The following is a 22,859-nucleotide window of genomic DNA, read 5'->3' on the forward strand; positions in this document are numbered from 1 at the left end:
TGTTGATTTTCGTGCAGTGCAAAGTCATGCCCCATTGTACATTGACAATAATGTGATTGAGGTTGTGTCAGATTTTAAATATCTTGGATTAACCTACAACAGCTCGCTTACTTGGAATACCCACGTGAATAATTTGGCAGCAAAAGCTAAACAGAGATTATATTGTATTCGTAGGCTCGCCGGCTTTGGCTTAGATTTTGATAAGCAGCTTTGGCTTTTTCAGACAACGGTGCTGTCTTTCCTTGTGTACTGTGGCCCAGTTTGGTTATCATCCTGTTCTAAAGGACAATTAGACTACTTGAATAAATCCGTCAAGTTGTATTCTACCATCACGGATGATTTTATTGAACGTATCATATGTCTATGTGCTTCTTCTATAGTCGAGGATTCCGAACACCCTCTTTTTGATTTTTATATGAAACCACGTAGATTTTACACGATCCCACGTATGCGAACAGAACGGTTTAGGCGATCATTTTTACCTAGAAGTATTAAAACTTTGAATTGTATGATACATAGATAACATTTTTTAACCTATTTTTGAGATGCTGTAGTCCATTTTATTATATTGTCATTTTATGATGAATATCAATAAATTTTACTTTACTTTACTTTACTTTACTTTACCATTGTCGAATAAGTAACTGAGTAGGTAGCAGTTACTCATTCGCGAATGTCTAACGAGGAACGCGGAATAAGTATCTAACTTCACACCGGTTGGGTATCCAGCTCTGGAGAAGTCATCTTGTAATATCAGATCGGGCTAAGTAAGTTAACCGTCTCAACTCTTAATGCACAACAGAAGGGTAGAACCGTGCGTGCAAATATGCAACTACTAAGAATTTTTTGGGGCCTGCGCGTTACATTCAACGTTAATGACGTAGACGGCACATTCGGCTTACTTCACTGAGTATAGTATACTTTTTACAGTAGAATGCAAATACGCATGCGTGAAATAAAAACTTTTTCACACCGAGAACGTACAGCGGGAGATTTCCACATTTCCCGCGTACTGAATAAAATATATTGACTCTGAACCCGGATTTCACCTCCATGCTCCCGGGTGGCGGGGAAACTTTCCGCCTCCACGTATCGTTTGAAATACATCTACCTTCGACCTGCATGGTTGATCTTTCTCCAACTTTTAGAAATTCCCACCATCCAAACAACTACCGTCATGATAGTAACGATTGATAAACAGCAGAGTCAGACAGACATGACTGATTAGTTCAGAAGAAAAATTTAACAGTATGCCGCCTTCTGACAGTCGACGATCTTGCATGTTTGGTTTCCCATTTACGTAAACAACCAGTCAATTACAATGACCGCAAAACATTTGATAAATAATTGGAAGACAAAGTATTGAGCCAAACGATCTTTCTTTTAAAATATTCAGTGATTTTCACAGGGGCGGCGATCTGTTTCAAATACTGGGGGGACATTTGCTTGGATGCAGGCAAATTACTATCAGAACGGAGCGCCACCATTGGTTGGCGCGCAGCGTACAAGAAAATTTCTGCTTTTGATAGCCCCCCAGATCACCGGAAATGGCACTTTTCGGGCTTGAAAATGACCAACCAGATGTACACTTTTGCCTGAGAACAAAGTTTTTCCTTATAGTTTTTTTTTCATTCATAACCTTTTTTCAAGATTGTGACCAGTCACACGTACATCATGTTCGACCTCATTGCAACTCCTGTGGATCATTTCGTTTGTAGGTAATTCTACGTAACGCCCCACAATACCCGTCAGCCCACTTTTCAATGTTTTTAAGCCCATTATTTGTTCAGAATTTGAATAATAAATTCACTTCAAAACATACCCATAATGTTGCACAAAATTTCATCTATGGACAACCAATATAGAAAAAAAAAAACCTCAACCCCTAATAGACCGGTCGAAATTGCACGAGTAGAGGGAAGTATGATGAAGAATGTTGGTCAAGGAATTTTCGAAAATTCAGACACAGTTAAATTATTGGTGTACAAATATTAAAACCTCTTATAACGGCTACTATAAAACTCCGATATCATAGAAAATACCAAAAAATATGCTCGAGGGGGAGGGCGGTCTCCACCCTTCACCCCCCCGCCCTCCCTTGGCTACGCACCTACGGTTAGAAATCTTGTAGGAAATAGGCCAAATGGAAACCCAGTGAACCCATATCGATGTGGATCATATGTATGATTGTACGTACTTACACTACACAAGATGCAAACCAAATTTCATTACGTTTGCAGTCCGTCTAGCTATTCATTTCGAGAAAAAAAAGAGTAAAAACTACTTTCGGTCATATATAGTAACAAATTGTGACCCGGTTAGACAGTCGCCTTGCGAGGAATTTGCCAAGGGAGGGGCAAAGCTTGTACCCAGAATTTCTAATTGTAGCGCCACCATTAGTTGGCGCGAAGTGCAAAAGAAAATTTCGCCGAAAATGCCTGCCAGATCGCTGGAAATGGCCCTTCCCATGCAGGCCTTGTAAGTTGCATCTAAGCATTTTCTATTTTGAAATTACTAGCGATATCATAAAAAAATACAAAACATATGCTTAAAAAAACTATGCCACCAAATATTGGGGGGATATTAGATATTATATCCCCCACCTAAAATATTGGGGGGGGACATGTCCCCCGTCCCCCCATGATCGCCGCCCATGGATTTTCATAAGTGAGAACACATGACCAACGGTGGATGATGGGAATGAAAAATTGCGAATATCTGTAAGACGTACGTTTGTTGATTTTGGCGCTATATAAATGTTTTCTGATTGATTGATTGATTGAAAATATATTGACTCTGAACCCGGATTTCACCTCCATGCTCCCGGATGGCGGGGAAACTTTCCGCCTCCGCGTATCGTTTAAAACAAAATAAATGAATACAAATTTATGATGATTTAGCAAGTTCCAAAAATAACCAGGGTGTAAAGAAAACTGAAATGAAACCAGCATTTAGACCAATCAAAATCTCGCACGCCTTTATAAAAATTTTAGAAGCAGCATTCAAGGAATTTCAAATATTTCCATAAAGGCAAAACTTAATGTCGGGTAAAAGCTTGAAATCTATAAAAAGGTGTATATTCGTTGGGTTTTCTATCATACACCCGAAGACGACTGAACATTCAAGACATTTCTTTTCATCTTGTCAACCTTTGAGTTTGAGGTAAGAAATTTCACCATTATTAAGAAAAATTATATCTATTGTAAATCTTTGAGAGCTTAAACTTTCTTTTGAGTTTCTTTTCAAAATTCGAGTTTCACCAGTTGAAACCTCCATCATTGTGTTTCACAGGATAGGGTTAGGGTTAATAATTAAGTTCATACTTTATATTATCAAATTAAAGATAAACTTATTTCAATTATATGATAGTAGAAAATTCTGTTGGTACACAGAGTCAAACTTAATATATGCAAGAGAAACATATTCTACGCTGTTGAAAACCCTATAATCCGCTAACTCCAGATGTGGATAATTGAATGTAATATACTTTTAACTATAGATAAATTTGCACATTAGGTGGTCCGTGATGTCTTAAGCAATTATCATTTTCTCGATTGATTTATCCTTAAAAGTTTGGTGTATCTGGTATGTTTGCTTGACATGCATGTTTTCTGCAGTTTCTATCATTAAACTACAACTGTTTGGTTGATATTTTATGTTTCTCTGTTAGTAACTTATTAATTAAAATATTATAAAGAAAAACAAACTTAGGACATTTTCAGCTGAACTGACATGATGACATCATTCACTCCGCTGTTGCCAGATGCCTTTACACAAACTATCAATAATTTAAAAAAAAAAACATCTTCGTGATACCAGCTGCTATGAAGATGTCGTTTTGACTAAAAGATACAGAAAAGTTTCAACGATACATGCTAAGCAAAACGCTTAAGCCACCGGAAGACCGTTATAACTATAGTTTTGAATAGAATTTCTACTCACAAACAGAACAGTTATCTATGTTCTTTGCTTTGTATTAGTAACTTAGCAGGATGCTAAGCATTTGTCGTTTTCACCTTTTATCAAGGCTAACTAAATTTTCACCTGAACTTTCCTTTTAAATAAGTAGTTACGTGTAATGTCCCCTTCTAGGCACTCTCTGGTTCTCGAACTGAAAATTTTTATTTGTCTAAGTTATTTATTAGTTAAGGACAAGTTAAGCATGGGAGTAAACTTACGTGTGAGGATGAAAATCTCAAATACAACGTATTAAAATATACTAATTTTTGGTAAATCATTCATGAATATTGAAATATTCGTTTTAAGGAAATGTCCGTAGCTTTGCTTGTTTTGTACTGACATAATTCACAGCATGAATACCTGTTTCTATTATATAAAGGTTAGTATACCTTTTCACACTTTCAACAGTAAAGAAGTACTTTTGCAGTATAGAGGAAAACCCAAACTTTAACAAATTAGTTATGTTCATAAACTAAAAATGGCTAAAATGATTGAAATCATTCACAATTTGAACAGGCCCACATTTACACAACAATAATGCCTGCATAGCACAACGTAAGTTTCGTGGGACTTTATATCAAAATTTCAAATGATCAATATTTTATGGAGTGTGGATGTGTTCCATATAATCAGTCCAAATATTTTTCCTCAAAGTTTCTATGATTAGTCGAAGTTTGCTGAAACACCGACATCGGTCAATAGTTTGTTTGGATATTTTGTTTACCCTTACATGTATGCACTACGCTATACCACCTACAATTAATACTAACCTAATTTCAAAAGTGGATAGTTTTAGATTAAGTTGTCGAACGTTTGGGATCTCAAGGAATAGATGTCGAAGTATCCATTTCATAACATTGGAGTATATAGTTGATGTTTTCAGATAAAAAAAATAATTTGAAATTTCCAGACAAACAGGTCGAAAGTTTGAGAACATATACGTAAGTTTGAAAAAAAATTTTTTTTAATATAAACAATGTCAAAATAACTAATCACTAGACAATGTTCTACTGCATTGTGCAATATGTGACTTAAATAGTACACACTATCACCTTGGTAACCACATAAATTATTGGAACAATAGAGAAGAATGTACAGTACTGTGATCGCTTAACGATCGTACAATTTCGAAGAAACGATATTCTGCCATTTTTTACGATTTTATTCGACGTTATTCGAAATTATGCGATTTTGCGCGATTTAAAAAATCGTTGAAAAATTCGGACGAAAATTTTTGTACGAAATTCGCACAATTATTCACGGTTTTTGCGGTCAGTTTTACAACGTACAAAATCGCACAAAATCGTTGAATAGGCCTTTTAGAATTACAACAGTCTTTTTTTGATATTACGTGTGTTCAAAGTATACAACACAACTTTCATCTATGGTTCAAAGCACTTAGTTACGAGACTCGATGTCATACATTCAATATGCACAGTCTACAGTACCGCTCACGTATAACTGGACATGTGTACGCGCACATGATCGTGTAAAGACGTATATAAACAAGTACAATCGCGATTTAACTCGTTGACAAATAAATTGCCGTGTAGACACCACGTAAAATCCATGTTCGAGTTTCTACGCAGGAAATGCTATTGTGCTTAATGAATAGGATTGAAGTCGCCGAAAGAATTTGAAAACCTAGAAGAAAAAATAAAGTGTTACTAAGCGTTTCTTGTGTCAATTTTTTATATAATTTACTGTTGGCTCCAACTGAATGAAAAAGAAAAAAATTCCACCCAACCACTGAAAAGAAAAAAAAAATCCACCAACAACTTTGAGTTTGAAGAAGGGCCTGATAAAAACAAAACATGTTTCTCGTCCGCGCAATGGGCCTCCTTTTTCCTGATTCCCGAGTTTCTATTCGGATTACAAGAAATCTAAACTATCCTTAAAAATTATTTTGTAAAGGTTGCCACATATTCCAAACTAGTATTAGCGCATGAAAAGAAGAAAAATGGCCGCCCGTTTTTTCAGATCTCAGTACGAAAAACATGTATTTTATTTGGATAATAGAACAATTTTCGTTAATGTGGTTAAGTTAATATTTTCCTACCCTAGCTATATGTCGATTTTATAAAACCTTCATGAAAACAGACTTTTTTGAAAATGGATTTTGAAGCTGTCAAAAATTTAACAAATGCTTACCGTTAAGTACTGACGTCAAACAATACATTTCGTATATATTCCGATAAAGATCCACAAAGGATAACAATGCTAAGTAGAGCTTACTAAAGAGAGATAGAAACTGCATGTACATGGTCATTTTAAGTATCCAAGTACTATACAAAGAGATTGAGTTCACCGAATCACCCCTTTTCCCTACCACCTGAGGAAAACCGTCTTCTATAAAATATAGTACCATACAGTACTTAACATTTGATACAAAAGTTACTTCTACAACAGTATGTGTCCCAATAAGTTTTAACCGCACAGAAAAGTACCATTAATTTGCATGTTACACTAAAAGTTACACTGGGCGTCAAGATGGCGGGAAAATGTTACATCGTGTTCAATGTATTGAGTCGTTCCCACGGTGCAATGAACTTGGGCAAGTTGCCAAGTTCGAATGTCGATGACCTACTTATCTTCCGTGACCAATGTCAATGGGAATTAGGTGTGTAAAATCTCGGGTTTTCCACGTGTTATATATATATACATATATAGAAGTTTTACGTAAGCGGAGCGAATTTCGGGCGGCTCGTTATTGTGAGGAAGCACTTATCTAAGCATCAATATTTGTGAAAAGTATCGAACGGGTTTTCTTCAGAAAATATTTTTGACTAGTAATTGGAAACTCAATGTATTAAGAAGTACTGGGTCTAAACATTATCATTGCATTTTGGGGGAAGCCAGATCTTCAAGTGCAAATATTGTTTTTTCATTTAAGATTATCGTAGTTTTCTCGCGAGGTGTATACGGCGTAACTTTCAATGTAGGCTTTTTGATCATATAGCCTACCCTGTATGTCATTCTGCGTAATCTCGTTATCGAATGAGTTACGGTATTGTCTTAGTGGGGAAACATTCAGACTGTCTCCGAATATGTTCGTCATTTTTTTTTGGGGGGGGGGGGGAAGGGGGGTGGCACAACAATTCTTGTGTTGGTAGGGGCCCGTTCCCCGTGCCATCCCGTTTTACAGTGCCGTAATTTAATAACGTCGTACGTGGTCTCATTTCGTGAACAAGAATTTTTTACTATTTTGGTAAACAATGTCCCAAAGACTCCCAGGGTCCCTATAAACACCTGTTAGCTCATCCTGCTGCAGTGATTGGATATTAAGTACGCGCGTTCCTCGTTTTTCCTCAGGTAGGCCTACCTCCGTATAGCATTCTGGGGAAAACAAACATTCTGGACGTTAGTAATATATATATAAGCTAGTCATAGCAAGATCCATGCAAGGAAGACCGTGCTGTAATGTGTACAGGGCTAGCGCTGTTCACATCGGCGTAGTAGGTAGTTTTAGTCGCAAGGTCGTTTTATTTTTGGGACGGGTGAAGGGAAGTGATGGTCACTCTGTTGAGGCGATTGGTAGTTGGTAAATATCGGTAACGTATGAGAAAATATCGGTCTGAAGATGGGAATAAGGATAGTGGAATTCCAAGCCCGAGCTTGATCAAGCCCCCTCGTGAGAGGTGGGGTTATAACAACTAAGCCCGGGTAAACGTTGACCAATGTAAATAAACTATTGCCTTTGGGTGTAAAAGATACGATGGATATTATCAGTTTTGGTTTCCGCCGCTTGCTTATTTCTGTATCGACATAAACTGTGTCTATTTTCATGCTGGTTGTGCATGTGTATAATGGACCAATGCAGCGAGAATGAAGGAATTACGTAAGGCATTGCTGAGTAGTACACAGTGTATAGCTGTCCGTGTATATCCGCATACATACAGTATATGAAGTTTGAGTTGCTTTCTTGAAGACGTCCAGATAAACGGAAAGGCCATTATTATTATTATTATTATTATTATTATTATTATTATCGATATTTTCCTGTACAATATGTCGCAGAAGTTGACAGAGTAGAGTATGTGGTCGGAAAATGAAGTATTCGCATTGCTTGGCATTTGGTGCGACGAAAATAATATGTCGAAAACGCTCCAGACATCTGTATGTATGGGAAAGAAAAGCGTTTAGCCTACACACCATGCAATACTAGCAAAATATACTGCAGTGGAATTTCTTGTTGGCAACTTGCCAAGAAAAGTTTTTACATCTATGTCTAGTCCAATGGTACAGTACAATGGTACGGACATCGAGCCCAGTCCAACCATTTTGTGTTAGGGGTCAAATATTTCTTTTGGGTAGCGTGGGCGAACAAATTTTTTCCAGAGTTGTTGGAACATTGTACGTACACAAAGTCGGCATATCTGCTAGATATAGGCTAATTGATATGATTATATTTAGGTTTTATCCATTGATTTTTTTTTTCATTTTGGATACTATGAAAGTTTTTTTTTTAATTAACCCCCGCGAAAAGTCGTACCACTCAAAATATTGCGCTTCAGATACGAACAATGATTTCCCTGCCCAGTGCATTGACTTTTTCAAAGGTGGTAAACGTTGGCCGCATCGGGAAAGCCCCGGTAGAAAATAGCGTGTGTGTGCGCTGCTTGGATGATATATGCACCCGCGAAAATCTCACTGCATAGCTGTCGATCGCTGCTCGTATTCTCTATTGCAATAACCTGGTTCGGACGTTTTCCAAGGTTTGCCGCTATGCCCGTGGGAACGGGGTATTTGTGCATGAGTCATGAGTGACCTTTTTCAGTCGGTAATTGTGGGGAGGGGGGGGATCAACCCAGGCCCCGCGCCCATAACTCGTAATGGTTTAGACTTTAAAAAAAAATGCAATGTTTCAACTAAACAAAAGGCTGCGTCTTTCTGTAACAAAGCAACTGTCAATCACCCCCAACAAACATTGAATGTCGGCCGTCCGTCCAGGGTATTTTAACTGTGCACCTGTTGCTAGCCAGCTACATCTGATACAAGGCTAAGGAATTCCGCCTTTTGGTGTAATATGCAAATGATGTCTGGTGCAGTACTGTACTGTCTGGCGACACACATGTAAACAATCTGTGTAGAGCTAGCTGTTATTAAATAACTTTTGTGTCAATGCACTGTGAGCCTATATGGAACATTTCAAGACGTTTCTTTTTTTTCTGAGGTGGTCGGGAAGGGGGATTGTTTGGGTTTTCTAAATCTTTTGTATCCTCCTAAATATAAAAGATGGTATTTTCAACATCTAAAACGTTAATGTACATGTAGTTTCTAATTTTCATCAGTAAGGCTTACTGAGTGAGAATAAAACTTGTCTAAATTTGCCAGTTTTACCATCATCGTAGTTCGTACGCACTTCCTTTTATCCTCCGTCACGGATCTTTATTGGAATATATACGAAATGTGTTGTTTGAACATCATCTGCATTTTACGGTAAGCATTTTAATAATCGTTGAGCTTCAAAATCCATCATTTGAAACACGATTTCTTGTGCTTGAAATACAAATCCAACAAAGGGCTAGGCTATTGGCGAAATTAAACTGTCAAATGTTTGAACCTAAGCACTGTAGCGACAGGTGTTATAGACCAAGCAAAATACATGTTGATCTCGTTCAATACTTTACAGAAAAAAGGACGACAAAAACATACACAAAAAAGCGGATGCAGACGAGGAACATGTTTACCACCTAGCACTGCATCAAACGCCCTTTATAAGTTTATCATTTCTTCAAAATCTTCCCAACAGTTTAAAAATGAATTTAAGCTGAATTTTTCCTTCATGGACCACAACCTTTATGTTAGAAAAGGGGAATAAGACCATTGAATAGTTTCCTTATTAAAACATTATATGGGAAAACACTGTACCATCGTCCTCTTTCCTTCTAGATATATATCATTAACAGTTATCACAGCATCATGCGCTAAGTACGATGTAGGAAATGGCTGTTTCAAACATCTCACTAATTCTTTCGGCCACTTTAATCTCCATTCATCGAGCACAAAAAATAGCATTTCCTTTTGTCAACGAGTTAATGCTCTGTTGTACTTGTTTAAATACGCTTTTATACGATCCTTATACGGGAGCGGTACTGTAAATGTTTGCATGCTGACTGGATGAATTGACTGTTTTTAACTTCGATTTTTATTTTTACCGGTAAATTACTTTCATGCCCGTTTTTGAAGTGAATTGATTCACACATAAAAATACATTTTTAAAGAAGCATCGGTGGGAAAAACAAATTCAGTGTTTTTCGCTTTTCAAGATTTCATGAATTCCGCATTTTACCGCGATATTCCGCGAACGCGGAAAACCACTGGCCCTCGACCAGTGAGCGCCTATATGCTTTTCATTTCATTGATTCTTTTTCGACATCTTTATTGGAACGGCTCTGAAAATTCTAATCTTTCACCTCGCCCGTTCACAGTTAATTCTCTGCTTCATTAAGCACACATTCCTGTGGTCAAATGTACGATTTTTACATGCGTAGAATTGTGCGAAATTTCGTTGAAAGTTTCGTGTATGAACTTGTGCGAAATTGTGCGATATTACGCGATATTATTCGAAATTCTGCGATCGTTGAAAATTTTTGTACGATAGTTAAGCGATCACAGTACTGGTAATGGACCCAGCACACTTTATATAGTAGATTAGTATTTTAGTATTACATATTAGATTGAGTAGATTATAAGACTAATTGCAGAATACTGTACCATGTAACTAAATATCATGGTGTATCCTTTAAATTAAATGCGATAAATTCTGTTGAACATAAAATGGTGGCATTTACAATTATTGGTGACATTGATTTGTTTATGTTGTCCTTGATTTTCTGATTTATAACAACGATGATAGCAAACTATCATGTTATGAATGCATCAACATGTGAACAGTATACATCCTTCACTAATTCAACAAAGGAGCCTTTAGAGCTAGTGTAACTTCTTTCTGAGAAGGCTTTTGAGTTTTGACTTCCATTTGGAAAACTTACTTATATCACTTTACACTACAGTAACCAGGAAATGAGGTAGCCGCGACCGTTTTTTTTTTTAAGTTACTACCAAGTTGGTGCTATTAGGCAATACTCTATTTTGGGATAGAAAGAGTTTAAATTTATGCGTACATTTTTTTCTTTGCAAGTGAAGAATCATCCACAGCTAAAGTGGCTATGCGGATTGACAAACAAGTGAAGCAAAGTAAAAACCCTAGCCTATGCATATTATACTTTAAAAAGTACAAAGAACCAAATGTCTTAGTAACTTAATTCATCTTGGAGTTGCTCAGCAGATTCGAGGTTATTTCACCATTTCAGAACCCATGCTCAGACAAAAAAAAGACAAAAATGAAATGGCTACACAAATTAGTAGTCTATAACTGAGAATCACCATGCAGGCAGATATGCAGTAAATTTTCAAGTTGTCAGACTAATTTATTTGTTGCAAAGAACTCTTTAATTGTGCTGGTAAACTAAAGTAGGAAATGAAAACAGTTACTTTATTGAGTATAGGCCCCTGTCCCTCACGTACCTCACTGCATACTAGACTTACAGTTACAAAATAAATATGCCCAGACGCTTGATCAAAAAATGCTCTTGACAGGAATAACCACCAAACTGAGGAAGGCCCTGCATGGTGCATCATTGTATAAATCTGGGTCTGGAGCAAGGCTACAGTAGTTCTACTTTGCTCCGCTCATGAGAACTTGCATTTGTTTCAAGTTTTATTTTTATTTTATTTTTTTCTTGTGGGGAGATCTCCCTACCAATCCATGTCCATTTTACACTGATGTAGACTAAGGCCTATTCATATTTGCAAAGCTACCGAATCATAAACCAAACACATTTGATACCGCAGACTTTCATACTGATAATGCTCACTGTGCGAATGTAAGTAGAAAAGCATAAATAACACTTCAATAATACAGTACAACGCATTCTTATAACCAACACAACAACACCTACAGTGTCAGCTTAGTTCAATTATCAGCGAAATTTTCAGCAAAAAATTATCTTTTCCCTGGAGAAAACCAGCCATTCATCTTTTTATCTTTCGAGATATTTTGTGACCGTTTTTAGAGACTTTCCGAATCAACTTCTCGACTAATTTTGGAGACATTTCGAATCATCTTTTTCAACTTTCCAGGAGAAAGTAACTCAACTTGTTTTCTTTTGAGATATTTATCCAGACCGTTTTAGAGTTGTTTCGAGACATCTTTGCGAAATTTTTGGAGACTTTTCGAGTCATCTATTAAACTTTCCAGGTGAAATAAACAATCATTTTTCATCCTTCTTATCACCTAGCCTCATTCTAGGAGTATCCCTGCTCATTTAACATTCTGTTTCGGATTTTACGGTTAGAGTTTTTTGAGAGCCACTGGCATCATTTTTTCTCCCGCCTCAAAAGTCAGGAGCATTTTCGGGATATCCTTTTAGGCCTATTTGGACCTTTTTCGAGCCATCCTACCAACCTTCCAGATATTACGGTTAGAGTTTCTTGAGAGCGACTGGCATCATTTTTCTCGAGCCTTACCAGCCAGGATCACTTTTGGAATTACCGTTGCACTTTGGTCATTCTGTTCAGGACTTTACGGTAAGAGTTTTTGAGAGCCAATTGGCATCATTTTCTCGAACCACAAAAGCCAGGAGCACTAAAGAATGGATCAGGTAATCCGAAGAACCAATTCCAGAATTCATCGATTTCATCACCGTCACCAACAAGAGGAAGAGATACCAGAGCCGTACCCTACCATCCAAACCAGAGAAATTCAGGAACACCAGAGATGCCAGCCCACCAACCAACCAGACACCTATACAGTTACCACCCACACTACCAGAGCCCAGCATCCTAAAGAAATCTACCTATTTCACACATGCAGATCCAGACAGCAAAAAGCCAGTTTCCCAACAGCTACAGTTACTTCATTACGTTTATCTAAAACAACAGTAACATCATCGTAGCAGCAACCAACGCTCATACCCAGAAGGCACTCCTAACACAACCGTGGCCAACCATCAAACCAACCAATTGCCAGCCTACCAACCGCAGTACGAACACCAAAGCTAGAAGCAATCATCACCAGAATTCACCCTAACTTTTCAGAAAAAGACATCATCGAAGCAGCCAAGACGAATAGACTCAACACAACAGCGGCAAGAAGATTTTCCTAAAGGGCTCCTCCACTGCAATCTGGAAAGTCGCCCTTACCTGTCCAAACCAGGAAGACCTTTACAAGGCAGTGGCCAAAGGTATCACTATCAACGGACAACACCACTACATAGAGAATATCAGGAAAACCAGAGAAGTCATCCAATGCCACAATTGTCAGCGATTCGGCCACCTAGCGTCAGTATTTACACACCGAACGACATGCATCAGGTGTGCCGGCAAACACAGCCTAGCCAAATGTACTAAACCCAGAGAACGACCGGAATGTGCAAATGTCACAGAGGACACAAAGCCAGCTACAGAGGATGTTCCAAATACATAAGGGAATTGTCCAGACAGAATCCACCACCCATCAGACGTCAACAACAACAAATCCAGAAACCAATTTACGATCGTCGACCACAACCTAAACCAACCAACGTAGCCACCCAGTCTCAGGTTACAAAACTACGAGAGGAGCACCAGAAACAAATAGCAGAACTGAAAGAAACGCACACTCAACAACTACTTGAAGTCCAGAGGAAAACAGCCGAAGCAAACTCAGCCATGTTCCAGCAATTGCTCCAAAACACTACAGAGCAATTGAATGACATGAAAGGAAACCTTGCCATCCTTATCGCCGAAATTTCTCATCCGTTTCCAGTGATAAGAACATTGTCACAACCATCACCACCAAACTGAAGAAACACATGGGGCTTAACCTGGTAGACTCCGACCTGCAAACAGCCCTTAGACGCCGCTCCATGGAAACTCTACCACCCACCAACATGAGGAAACAGCAGAAGTCGAAATAAATGGCGGAACAGCTTAAAATAATGCAATTCAACGACAACTCCATCAAAAACAAATTACAAGAAGTACAAGACTACATGAACAATATGGATATCGACATAGCCTGCTTCAACGAAACTCTACACAACCGCCGGCCAAACTTTCCAGACTTTAACATCATCACCAGGAGGCCTGTAGACACCAGAGGAATCATCATTGCAGTCAGGAAAAACATCAATTTCTCTGAAATAAACAACAACATCATCAACACCTACATCGCCCAAGGTGGAGAGGCAGCGGCCATCAACATCACTTTCAACAACAGGAAACAGGTCATGGTCCTTTGCGTTTACTTCAGTGCATCAAAACAATTTCCCAGTGATTTCCTCCACTCAATTAGTAGCAACACAAAGAACATCATCATCACTGGAGATGTCAACGCAAAGCACACGACGATAGGATGCCGGTCAACCAACAATGCAGGGATCCAGCTCAACAACCTTTTGTCAGCAAGCAACCGTATTTGTTTAAACACCGGTGAACCCACCAAATACCTTTACACAGACTACGGGGAACCAGAGCAACTGGATTATTTCCTCATATCCAGCAACATCTATCAACTTTTCAACTCTCTTCACATCGGAGAAGAGTGACCTCGGTTCAGACCACAGACCAGTAAAATCCTTCATCTCAACACCTCCACCAAAACAAAAGTACTTCCTCCTAGACCTAACTACAAGGAAGCAAATTGGTCCCTTTACAGGATACACATCCAGACCAATATTAAACAGTACAACAATATCTCTTCTATCCAGCAAATTGTGGAGCAGCGGAGGAAATCACCGATCTCATCACAAACGCAAACAAAGTTGCAGTACCTACTCATCCTCCACCAAGGAGATTTCAACTTCCAAGACATATCATCAAGATCATCAAACAACGTAGACAACTTCGGAGAGCCTTTCAGAGAACAAGGAATAACGACATCAAAGCTAGACACAACAACATTAAGAGGAAAATTGCAGAACTTATCCGCAAACAAAAAGAAGACCAATACAACAACAGGAGCAAACAACTGTCAAACAACAAGGATGCAAAGAGTTTCTGGAAACAGTCAACAGAATTTTCTACATCAAAACAAAGCACCAACAAATACCCACCCTGAATTACAACAGTCACCACTCATCGACCGACCAGGAAAAGGCAGAGACCATCAGGACTATTTTAGCACCGTGCACTCTGTTCCAGACAATCCACGGTACAACAAAAACATCCTTAGATTAGCCAATTTTATCAAAAGAGGATATCTTCCACCTACCATCCCCAAGAAGAGATCTCAGTTGAGGAAAACCAGGGACATGAAAATTATATCAAGATTGGGTACATTCCAAAGATCTGGAAATCAGCCATCACCATTGTAATTCCAAAACCTGGCAATGATCACAAACACCCTGGCAGCTACAGACCCATCAGCCTCTTACCAGTCCTCGGAAAATGCCTAGAGAAAATCATCGCCCGTCGTCTTTCCAAGTTCATTAAAGAACACAACATTATCCTTGACAGCCAGTCAGGTTTTCGCCGCAACAGAAGCACAACTGACCAACTCTTCCACCTTCTACAAGACACATCAACTCAAAGAACCAAAGGTCACCACACTATTGCAGCTTTCTTCGATGCAGAAAAAACCTTCGACAGGATGTGGCACGAAGATCTCTTACTGAAACTCAGAAAGTACAACATTCCAATCAAACTAACAAGATGGATCTCCAGCTTCCTGTCACACTGCTCTACCAGCTTCAAAATAGGATCATCGTTCTCTTCACCACTTCAAATCAACACTGGTACACCCCAAGGCAGCACCATCAGCCCTGTTCTTTACATCCTCTATGTAGGAGACATCCCTCAACCAGACAACGACTATACTAAAATCTCACAATACGCAGACGATATCACCATCTGGACCAGTCACATTCACCCGTACAGAGCCGAAGATTACCTACAACACTACATCAACAGAATCCATTGGTGCAAGGACTGGAGAATAGAGCTTAACCCGAAGAAATCCCAGATTCTCTACATCGCCAAACGAAACAGAATTAGAAGAAGACAACTATATCTCACACTCAATAACACCATCATCCCAGTGACCAACCAAGTAGGATTCTTAGGAATTCACATCGACAATCGGTTAAAACTTGGGTACCAACATCGTCTCAACCATAGAAAAGTCAAACAACGTGTCAGACTACTTTTCAGAATTGCCGGAACCGAAGAACACCCTTTAGCATCACCAAGCACTACTATGAAGATCTACAAGATGATGATCAGACCACTCTTTGAATATGCGGCACCAGCCTTAGCCCACATACCACCTACAACACAGAACAACTTGCAGCCACACAACGCAGAGCATGCAGAGTCGCCTTCCACCTGCCACAGGATATAAACTGTGAAACAGTAACAACCATTGCCAACATTCCATCAGTGAACGAGAGACTAAATCAAGTTAGGGACAACTTCCTTGACAAAGTCGCCGTTCCTACACATCACCTACACCATTCACCAAGAATCAACTAAAACAGACACCATACGTCCTGGATACGACTCCCCTCACCGGCCTAGACATGGAAATTTGGGGACCCCTATATATATATATATATATATATATATATATATATATATATATATATTTATATATATATATATATATATATATATATATATATATATATATATATATTCCGCCACAGGGATATGCAATCCGTCTAGCCTCCAGAACCAGAGCCAACCTTTGATTTCAGCCGCAACTTACCACCATCGCCACCACTCATCGCCTCCTCAACCCTAACATGCTACCTTTCCTGTCACCGTCCAGACACATGTCTTTCCGACCCTGCCCACAAAGTTCATATTTAAAAATAACTCTCAAATTTCCGGTTTATTTACCGGTCAGTGGCTTTCGCCCCTGGCTCGCTGAAGCGCCTTTCGGCGGAAACAGCTAATTACGAGACAATCTAAGCATCTAATAACACTTCAAAAAATGTTCGGCCTAGGCTAGGCTACAGTAAGTACAGCAGCCTGCACTGCAGTAGCATGGACACTGCGAACTTGTTCGGATACCTATAACCTTAAATAACCCAAAAACTATATCTCATGGTATAAATCACCTGAAAATATACTTGATATGGTTGGGTCATTTTGGAGAGAAAATAACTGTAGCTTTGTACTTTTTCTTGCAATTGGCTCTTGCTGTAGGTTGTCATGGTGAAATCGTGTATTTCTTAGGAGTGTCCGAACTTCGCAATACTGACTATAGTACTAGCCTATGCCTCTCAGTGTATTAGTTGCCTTAGTTTATCGGCCTAGTTACTCCTAAGTATGCCTAGCGTCGATCTATTGAACAATATAACAAGGAAGCCTACAGTAGACCAAACACTTCGGCCGGTAAACAGTATAATGTAGCCTAAATAGTAAATATATAACGTTAGTCGTTAACATAATTTGCTGCCTACCTTCTAGTATGATCTGCCAGTAAATGCTCCGCGAAGGTAACATTGGTCATTTGTTCGATCCCCGATCTCTGTTCCAGTAGATCGTTTTTTGGGGACCCAGTCCACGTAGCACCAGCTCAAATACACTTTTCATGCCTGCAATTCTCTGTCCCTTTTTCGCTCACTGCTTTTGGCATCGGGACCCACAATAAAGCAACCTGTGCCTTCCACCTAAACAGCGCGGCGACCGCAATATACACGTTACGTGTGTTATGCTTACACTGCATGAAACTGTGCTAAATATTACGTACATTTACATACAGGATATACACTGTACAGTAACAGTATATTACATATACCGTATCACGTGACCAAGTCAGAAATTGGAGTAACGGTGTACCAGCGAAACCTATGAAATTGGCCCGCCCTCTAAAAAATTTCTAGCTGAGAGAATACCTTTTTAACAGAAAGATCTACTTCGGACAAAATGCAACAGCATTTAATGAAAAAATCTATCACATAACATAGATCTTCGTATTTTGCTCACCCCTTTCACATCCCGTTTATGGTTAATAAAAAGTTACAGGTAATTTGCCTTTCTATGCTAAATTGAGGAGTCTAAAGTAACTTTTATACGAAAATTGTATTGACATCTTTGTATATATCGTGTTTATTTTCCAGCAAAATGGCATCGCATAGTGATTTGGTTGAAAAGGCGGTAAAGGTGGTTTTGGAAGACATCAGGAAGTATGCTCCTGAGGAATACAAGAAACTGAATGCAGAACCAGCCATGAAAGAGAGGATTATCCTAGCCGCGACAGAAACGGCTGAAGAAAGCCTGTTGCTTACCGATGAGTTGCGCAACCAGCCTGAAGACATCGCTGCACTACTCAGCAAGCATCTCTCCGACGAAAGAATTCAGCTAATTCGAGGAGGGCTTGAGATTCCCACTTTCCGATTGGAAATTGCAAAGAGAGATGACGAGAAGCACTGGTTGGAATTTACCAGGGAAGGAAAACAGTTTCTACCCTCGCGAGCAATTTCAACAGCTCTTGATGTCGATTGGGGAAGCGCCATGCAGTTGGGCAGCATCTTGGTTGAGGCCATTCTTCTCGTCATGTCTGCCGTCGGGATCTCGCCATCTCCAAGTGGAAGAGGGGTAGAGCAGGCGCTCAAGGAAGCAGCTAAAGCGATCGAAGACAGCGCAAAACTGCAGAAGGCTCTAATAGATTTTGGTACAGCTTGGGATTCAGCAGACAGTGCCATTGGTAAAGCTAGAGCACTCTTCTTTCTTATCGTGGATATCAACTCATCTGCGGTTATTTGGACCATCATCAAAGCTCTGTTTTACAACATAGGATGGTTTGATTGGCTGTTGACTGCTGCGAAAGTTACTGCTATGATTGTAGTAGTTGTCGGAACAGGCGGGGCTCTTCTGATCGCTGAAGCCGCCATCATTGTGCTGGATGCAGTAGCTTTTGCACGTAAGATTGCCAACGTAATCCTGCTTTCCGAAATAAAGAAAACCCTTTAAATAAAAATTCGTTGATTACACTATATCGGTATACTACCATACTTATACACAACACATGTATTATTCTACGTGGGAACCATTTCATCTACAATTCCATTAAAAATGTCGTTCATAAAATAATCTAAATGTTAATCAATTGTTTTATAAATTGTAATAACAAAACAAATACATAAGATTTTAACTTCATATCAAGAGCAGAGCATCATTGGAAGTCTGTTAACACTATTTGTCCTTGAAATGTCTAACACATTATCAACATGTCATTTGAGGCTATAAAAGTCTTGTGTATTTTCAGTGAGTTTTCTGATACATCTGAGGAACGAAGCTAATAGCAAGGGCGGCGGAACCGGGGGGCACAGGGGGCACGTGCCCCCCCCCCACTTTTCCTCAGGTTAAAAATGTGCCCTTTTTCCACATAAAAATTGATGTGTCTCAAGTTAGCAAGAAGCCAGGGATTCCAGGGAACCAGAATGAACACTCGGGAAGGGCCGTTTCCGGCCATCTGAGGGGTTTGTAAAACCAAAAATTTTCTTGTACGCTCCGCGCCAACCGATGGTGGCGCTCCGCTCAGATAGTCGTGCGCACAACTTTGCAAATCCTGGCTACGCCCCTGACTTTTAATGAATTTCTGTGGGTCAAACTCAAAGCTATTTCGAAAGGAATTTTTTTTTTTAAAGATATTAACAAGAAATAAACTCTAATTAGGAAGATTCCTACATTAGCAACTAGCATGATTTCACCTCATTTTGTCTCAAAAGAAGACTTGTTCCTTGTTTCCCAATTTGCACATTGGATATTGCAGTGCTAGTATGCATATTTTCCTTGAGGATGGGGGAGGGGGGGCGTTGATGGAGTGATGTGTATACGCAAATAAGATAATACAATAAGAGTTATAAAGGGTACTAAATAGAAGGCTTCATCAGTCGAATCGAATTTTTGCAAAGTGCCCTTTGATGTCGGTGCCCCCCCCCCCCAGATTAAATGTGCTTCCGCCGCCCTTGGCTAATAGTGTCCGTAGTATAGACTACATAGTCCAGTCACTTTAATTGATGAACCTCAGCTGTTTAAAGGATCATTTCCAGAAATTAAAAGTATGATAGAGAACCAACCTAGACTGATAGAAGAAGCTAGGGTAAATTAACAAGAAGGTTGCAATAACAAAGTGAAGATTTTGATGTATATCTATCGTAATGGTGCACCTACTGTGACCCATTCCTGCGGAAGAATCTAGTCAGTCCAATATATGAGCTGTACATTTAATCTAGCATATCACGAGTTAGGAACAACATATTGAATTGGGAGTTTCAACTAACAATGTAGTTTTCTCGGGTTACTGTAAAACTGTGCAGGACCAAGAAGTTATGAATTTTTGTTTATTAAACACAGTGTTTTTGTTTCAAGGTTCTAGGTTGCTCATTCTTAGACTCGCAATAACATTGTTTGTCATATTTTGAATATTTCTTCCAGAATCCTCCTTTGTGTAGACTTACTGATTTAATATACTGCAGCATATAACCCAATATCATATGTTATATTTCATTGTCTCATGACTATAATAACCAATATATTTTAAACAAAGCCAGGGAATGGGAGGGCATGCTGGGAGTCATGCATTGTTCGTGATAATTCCTCGATCGCGCCGACCCTCCCCCGCCTCCTTCTCCGAGAATTGATGCACGCCTCCTTTCATGTAACATGGCATCCCATAGACAATCGGGGGAAATGGTTCAGTCAGGGATTTTAACTTTTAGCCGCGGTCTTCAACCACCCCCGGCCTTTCTTTCAACCTAACACAATGTAATAGCATAACGTTACGTTAAGAGCTACTTATATAGACTTAATTCGTAGTCAAAATATGCCTAAGAATGCACGATGATGTCTAAACCTTTATTTTTCTGGGGGAGGGGAGGATCCCCAGATCCTCTGAATGTGGATCGATTTCAACGACCGCAGGTACCGCACCCTCTGTATAAATTCCTTACTCGCCTCTGGAATTTCCATAAAGGTTTATGCCTCAACCTAAATCAGTTGGGGAAAATTTTGAAACTGGCCCCGTGGTGAACGCATGGTAAATGTGATGATAGGTTTGCTATATAGAAAAATTTATAGTTGCAAAATTGAGTCAGAAATGTTCCATACTAGCCATTGTAGCCAGTAAACATGCAAGTGTTTGCATTGTCAATTATATAGGTTTACTTTACACAAACTCGTTTAGTTTTACACAAACTGTATTCTCTTATGGTCGCGGATCCAGAATATTTGTCGTGTGCACGCTCCATCTTCTTTTTTCTAACCTGCCAAAAAAAAAGTAGCTATTGTCCCAACCTTGCGCTAAGACCTAATTTAGAGTCTAAATATACCCCAGAATGCACCATCTGACATCTACACTTTTATGTTATTACTTATGGCGGAGTGTTACCAACCCTCAATAGAGTCGGATTCTAAGACACTACTGGGGCCCTCCTTTATAAGATCCTGCGTGTTCTTCCTTGATATGTAAATACAAAGGGTTTCAAACAATTTTTATAGAAGGCTCAATGTTAGCTTCACAATGGTTACGAAAACTACACCAGACATTTCAGTCGGTATATATCAATGTTACAATGACGCAGTTAAACTGACATAGTTTTCGTAAATCAAATTTAGTAACGACACGACATATTGTTTCAAAATTGTAGACATTAAGAGCTCAACCTATTAACAAAGAGACGATTTATTAAGACAATATTCTACGTCCGACTTGAACATTTAAACCCACTTTAGTTTAATATTGTAGATCAGACGGACAGATTTGAGTTGACACTTGAGACGAAAAGCTGAAATATTTGTCGAAATTTTGAAAAACAATAGTTGAAATATTATAAAACGAAATTGATACAGTCGAAGTTTTGAGGACAAGCAAAAATGCTATTAAAATTGTAAAAAACACAGTGAAGATTTGTGATGTCCTCTCTGAACCACCGTATTCTTCAAAGCTGAAATTCTTCTATGCATGGAAAGATTGTCAACCCCACTAGTTTTTCATCAACCATCACTTAAAATGAAGTACGTTAGTTTGATATAATATATTTAGTAATAACTTGCGTGAAACGGTATACAGTGATGTTCATACTCCATGGAAATTGTGTTTTGATCTGTACTTGCATACATACAAAAGTATGGGAAAGCTTTGCTTTTTCAGTTTAACATGGAGTGCAATGCTCTTGATAGTCAGAACCACTTGGATGTATGTATTGCCTGGTCTCGTCTCTCCTTTATTGTAGAAAAATACCTTTACCAATTTCAATGCTCTAAGATCAACGGTGACCCATGACCATCGATCGATGACCTTTACATTTCATGCAACCGCCGACTTCCTCTCGGGAACTTCATAGTGCAGTAGGGTGCGTATGTGCTGCATTATAACCAGTGTGTAAATTGAAGTAGTCTGGAAGCCATTTCCAATATAACGAGGTAAGTGTATATGCGTCCGGATCAAGGCATGTCCTGGTTCACTGGAAACGCGATCTCCTGATATAGGCCTACAGAGCATCCCGGTGGGAAACAACTTCAGGTCCACTTACTACAGACATTTCCATACACATGGCTTATGGTGGATAACCAGTTTGCTAATAGCTGTTCTTCTCTTTATATATTAGTTATCTGCCCCAGTAAATAAAGTGACTGTAAATATAGGCCTTGGCTATTACTGACGTAATTCCTTGTACATATAACTGAAACCGGGGTCGGTATAAGTTTACACAAGGGCGCAGACATGTTGTTTATCCAGGAAATGGCTGCGATTGGCTGAAACCCTAATGTTTTTCTGAGATCTATTTTGATTGGTGCTAACATTGTGTGGCAACGTCGTGGTGCCGTACTGCCATAGGCGTAGGAGCCTCATTTGGTTTGGGGGGGCTGTAACGACTTGCCCGAAAAATACAACCAAAGTTTTC

The 22,859-nt window shown here is 39.1% G+C and overlaps 1 protein-coding gene across 1 annotated transcript; it reads left to right on the forward strand.

Moving 5' to 3' along the window:
• Positions 1 to 3,013: 3,013 nt before the first annotated feature.
• Positions 3,014 to 20,444, forward strand: LOC139971591 (uncharacterized). The gene is made up of 2 exons (XM_071978210.1): positions 3,014 to 3,162; positions 18,072 to 20,444. Exons 1-2 carry the CDS (start codon positions 3,041 to 3,043, stop codon positions 18,922 to 18,924), a joined length of 975 nt encoding a protein of 324 aa, XP_071834311.1. The 5' UTR covers positions 3,014 to 3,040; the 3' UTR covers positions 18,925 to 20,444.
• Positions 20,445 to 22,859: the final 2,415 nt, after the last annotated feature.

The sequence above is a fragment of the Apostichopus japonicus genome, chromosome 8 (assembly GCF_037975245.1).
Source record: "Apostichopus japonicus isolate 1M-3 chromosome 8, ASM3797524v1, whole genome shotgun sequence".
Taxonomy (NCBI): Eukaryota; Metazoa; Echinodermata; class Holothuroidea; order Aspidochirotida; family Stichopodidae; genus Apostichopus; species Apostichopus japonicus.

Excerpts from the sequence above, each read along its gene's own strand:
- LOC139971591 (XM_071978210.1), top strand. The coding sequence starts at position 3,041 with ATGTCGGGTAAAAGCTTGAAATCTATAAAAAGGTGTATATTCGTTGGG. Across the intron at positions 3,163-18,071 it reads TGTCAACCTTTGAGTTTGAG|CAAAATGGCATCGCATAGTG; the intron begins GTAAGAAATTTC and ends TTTATTTTCCAG.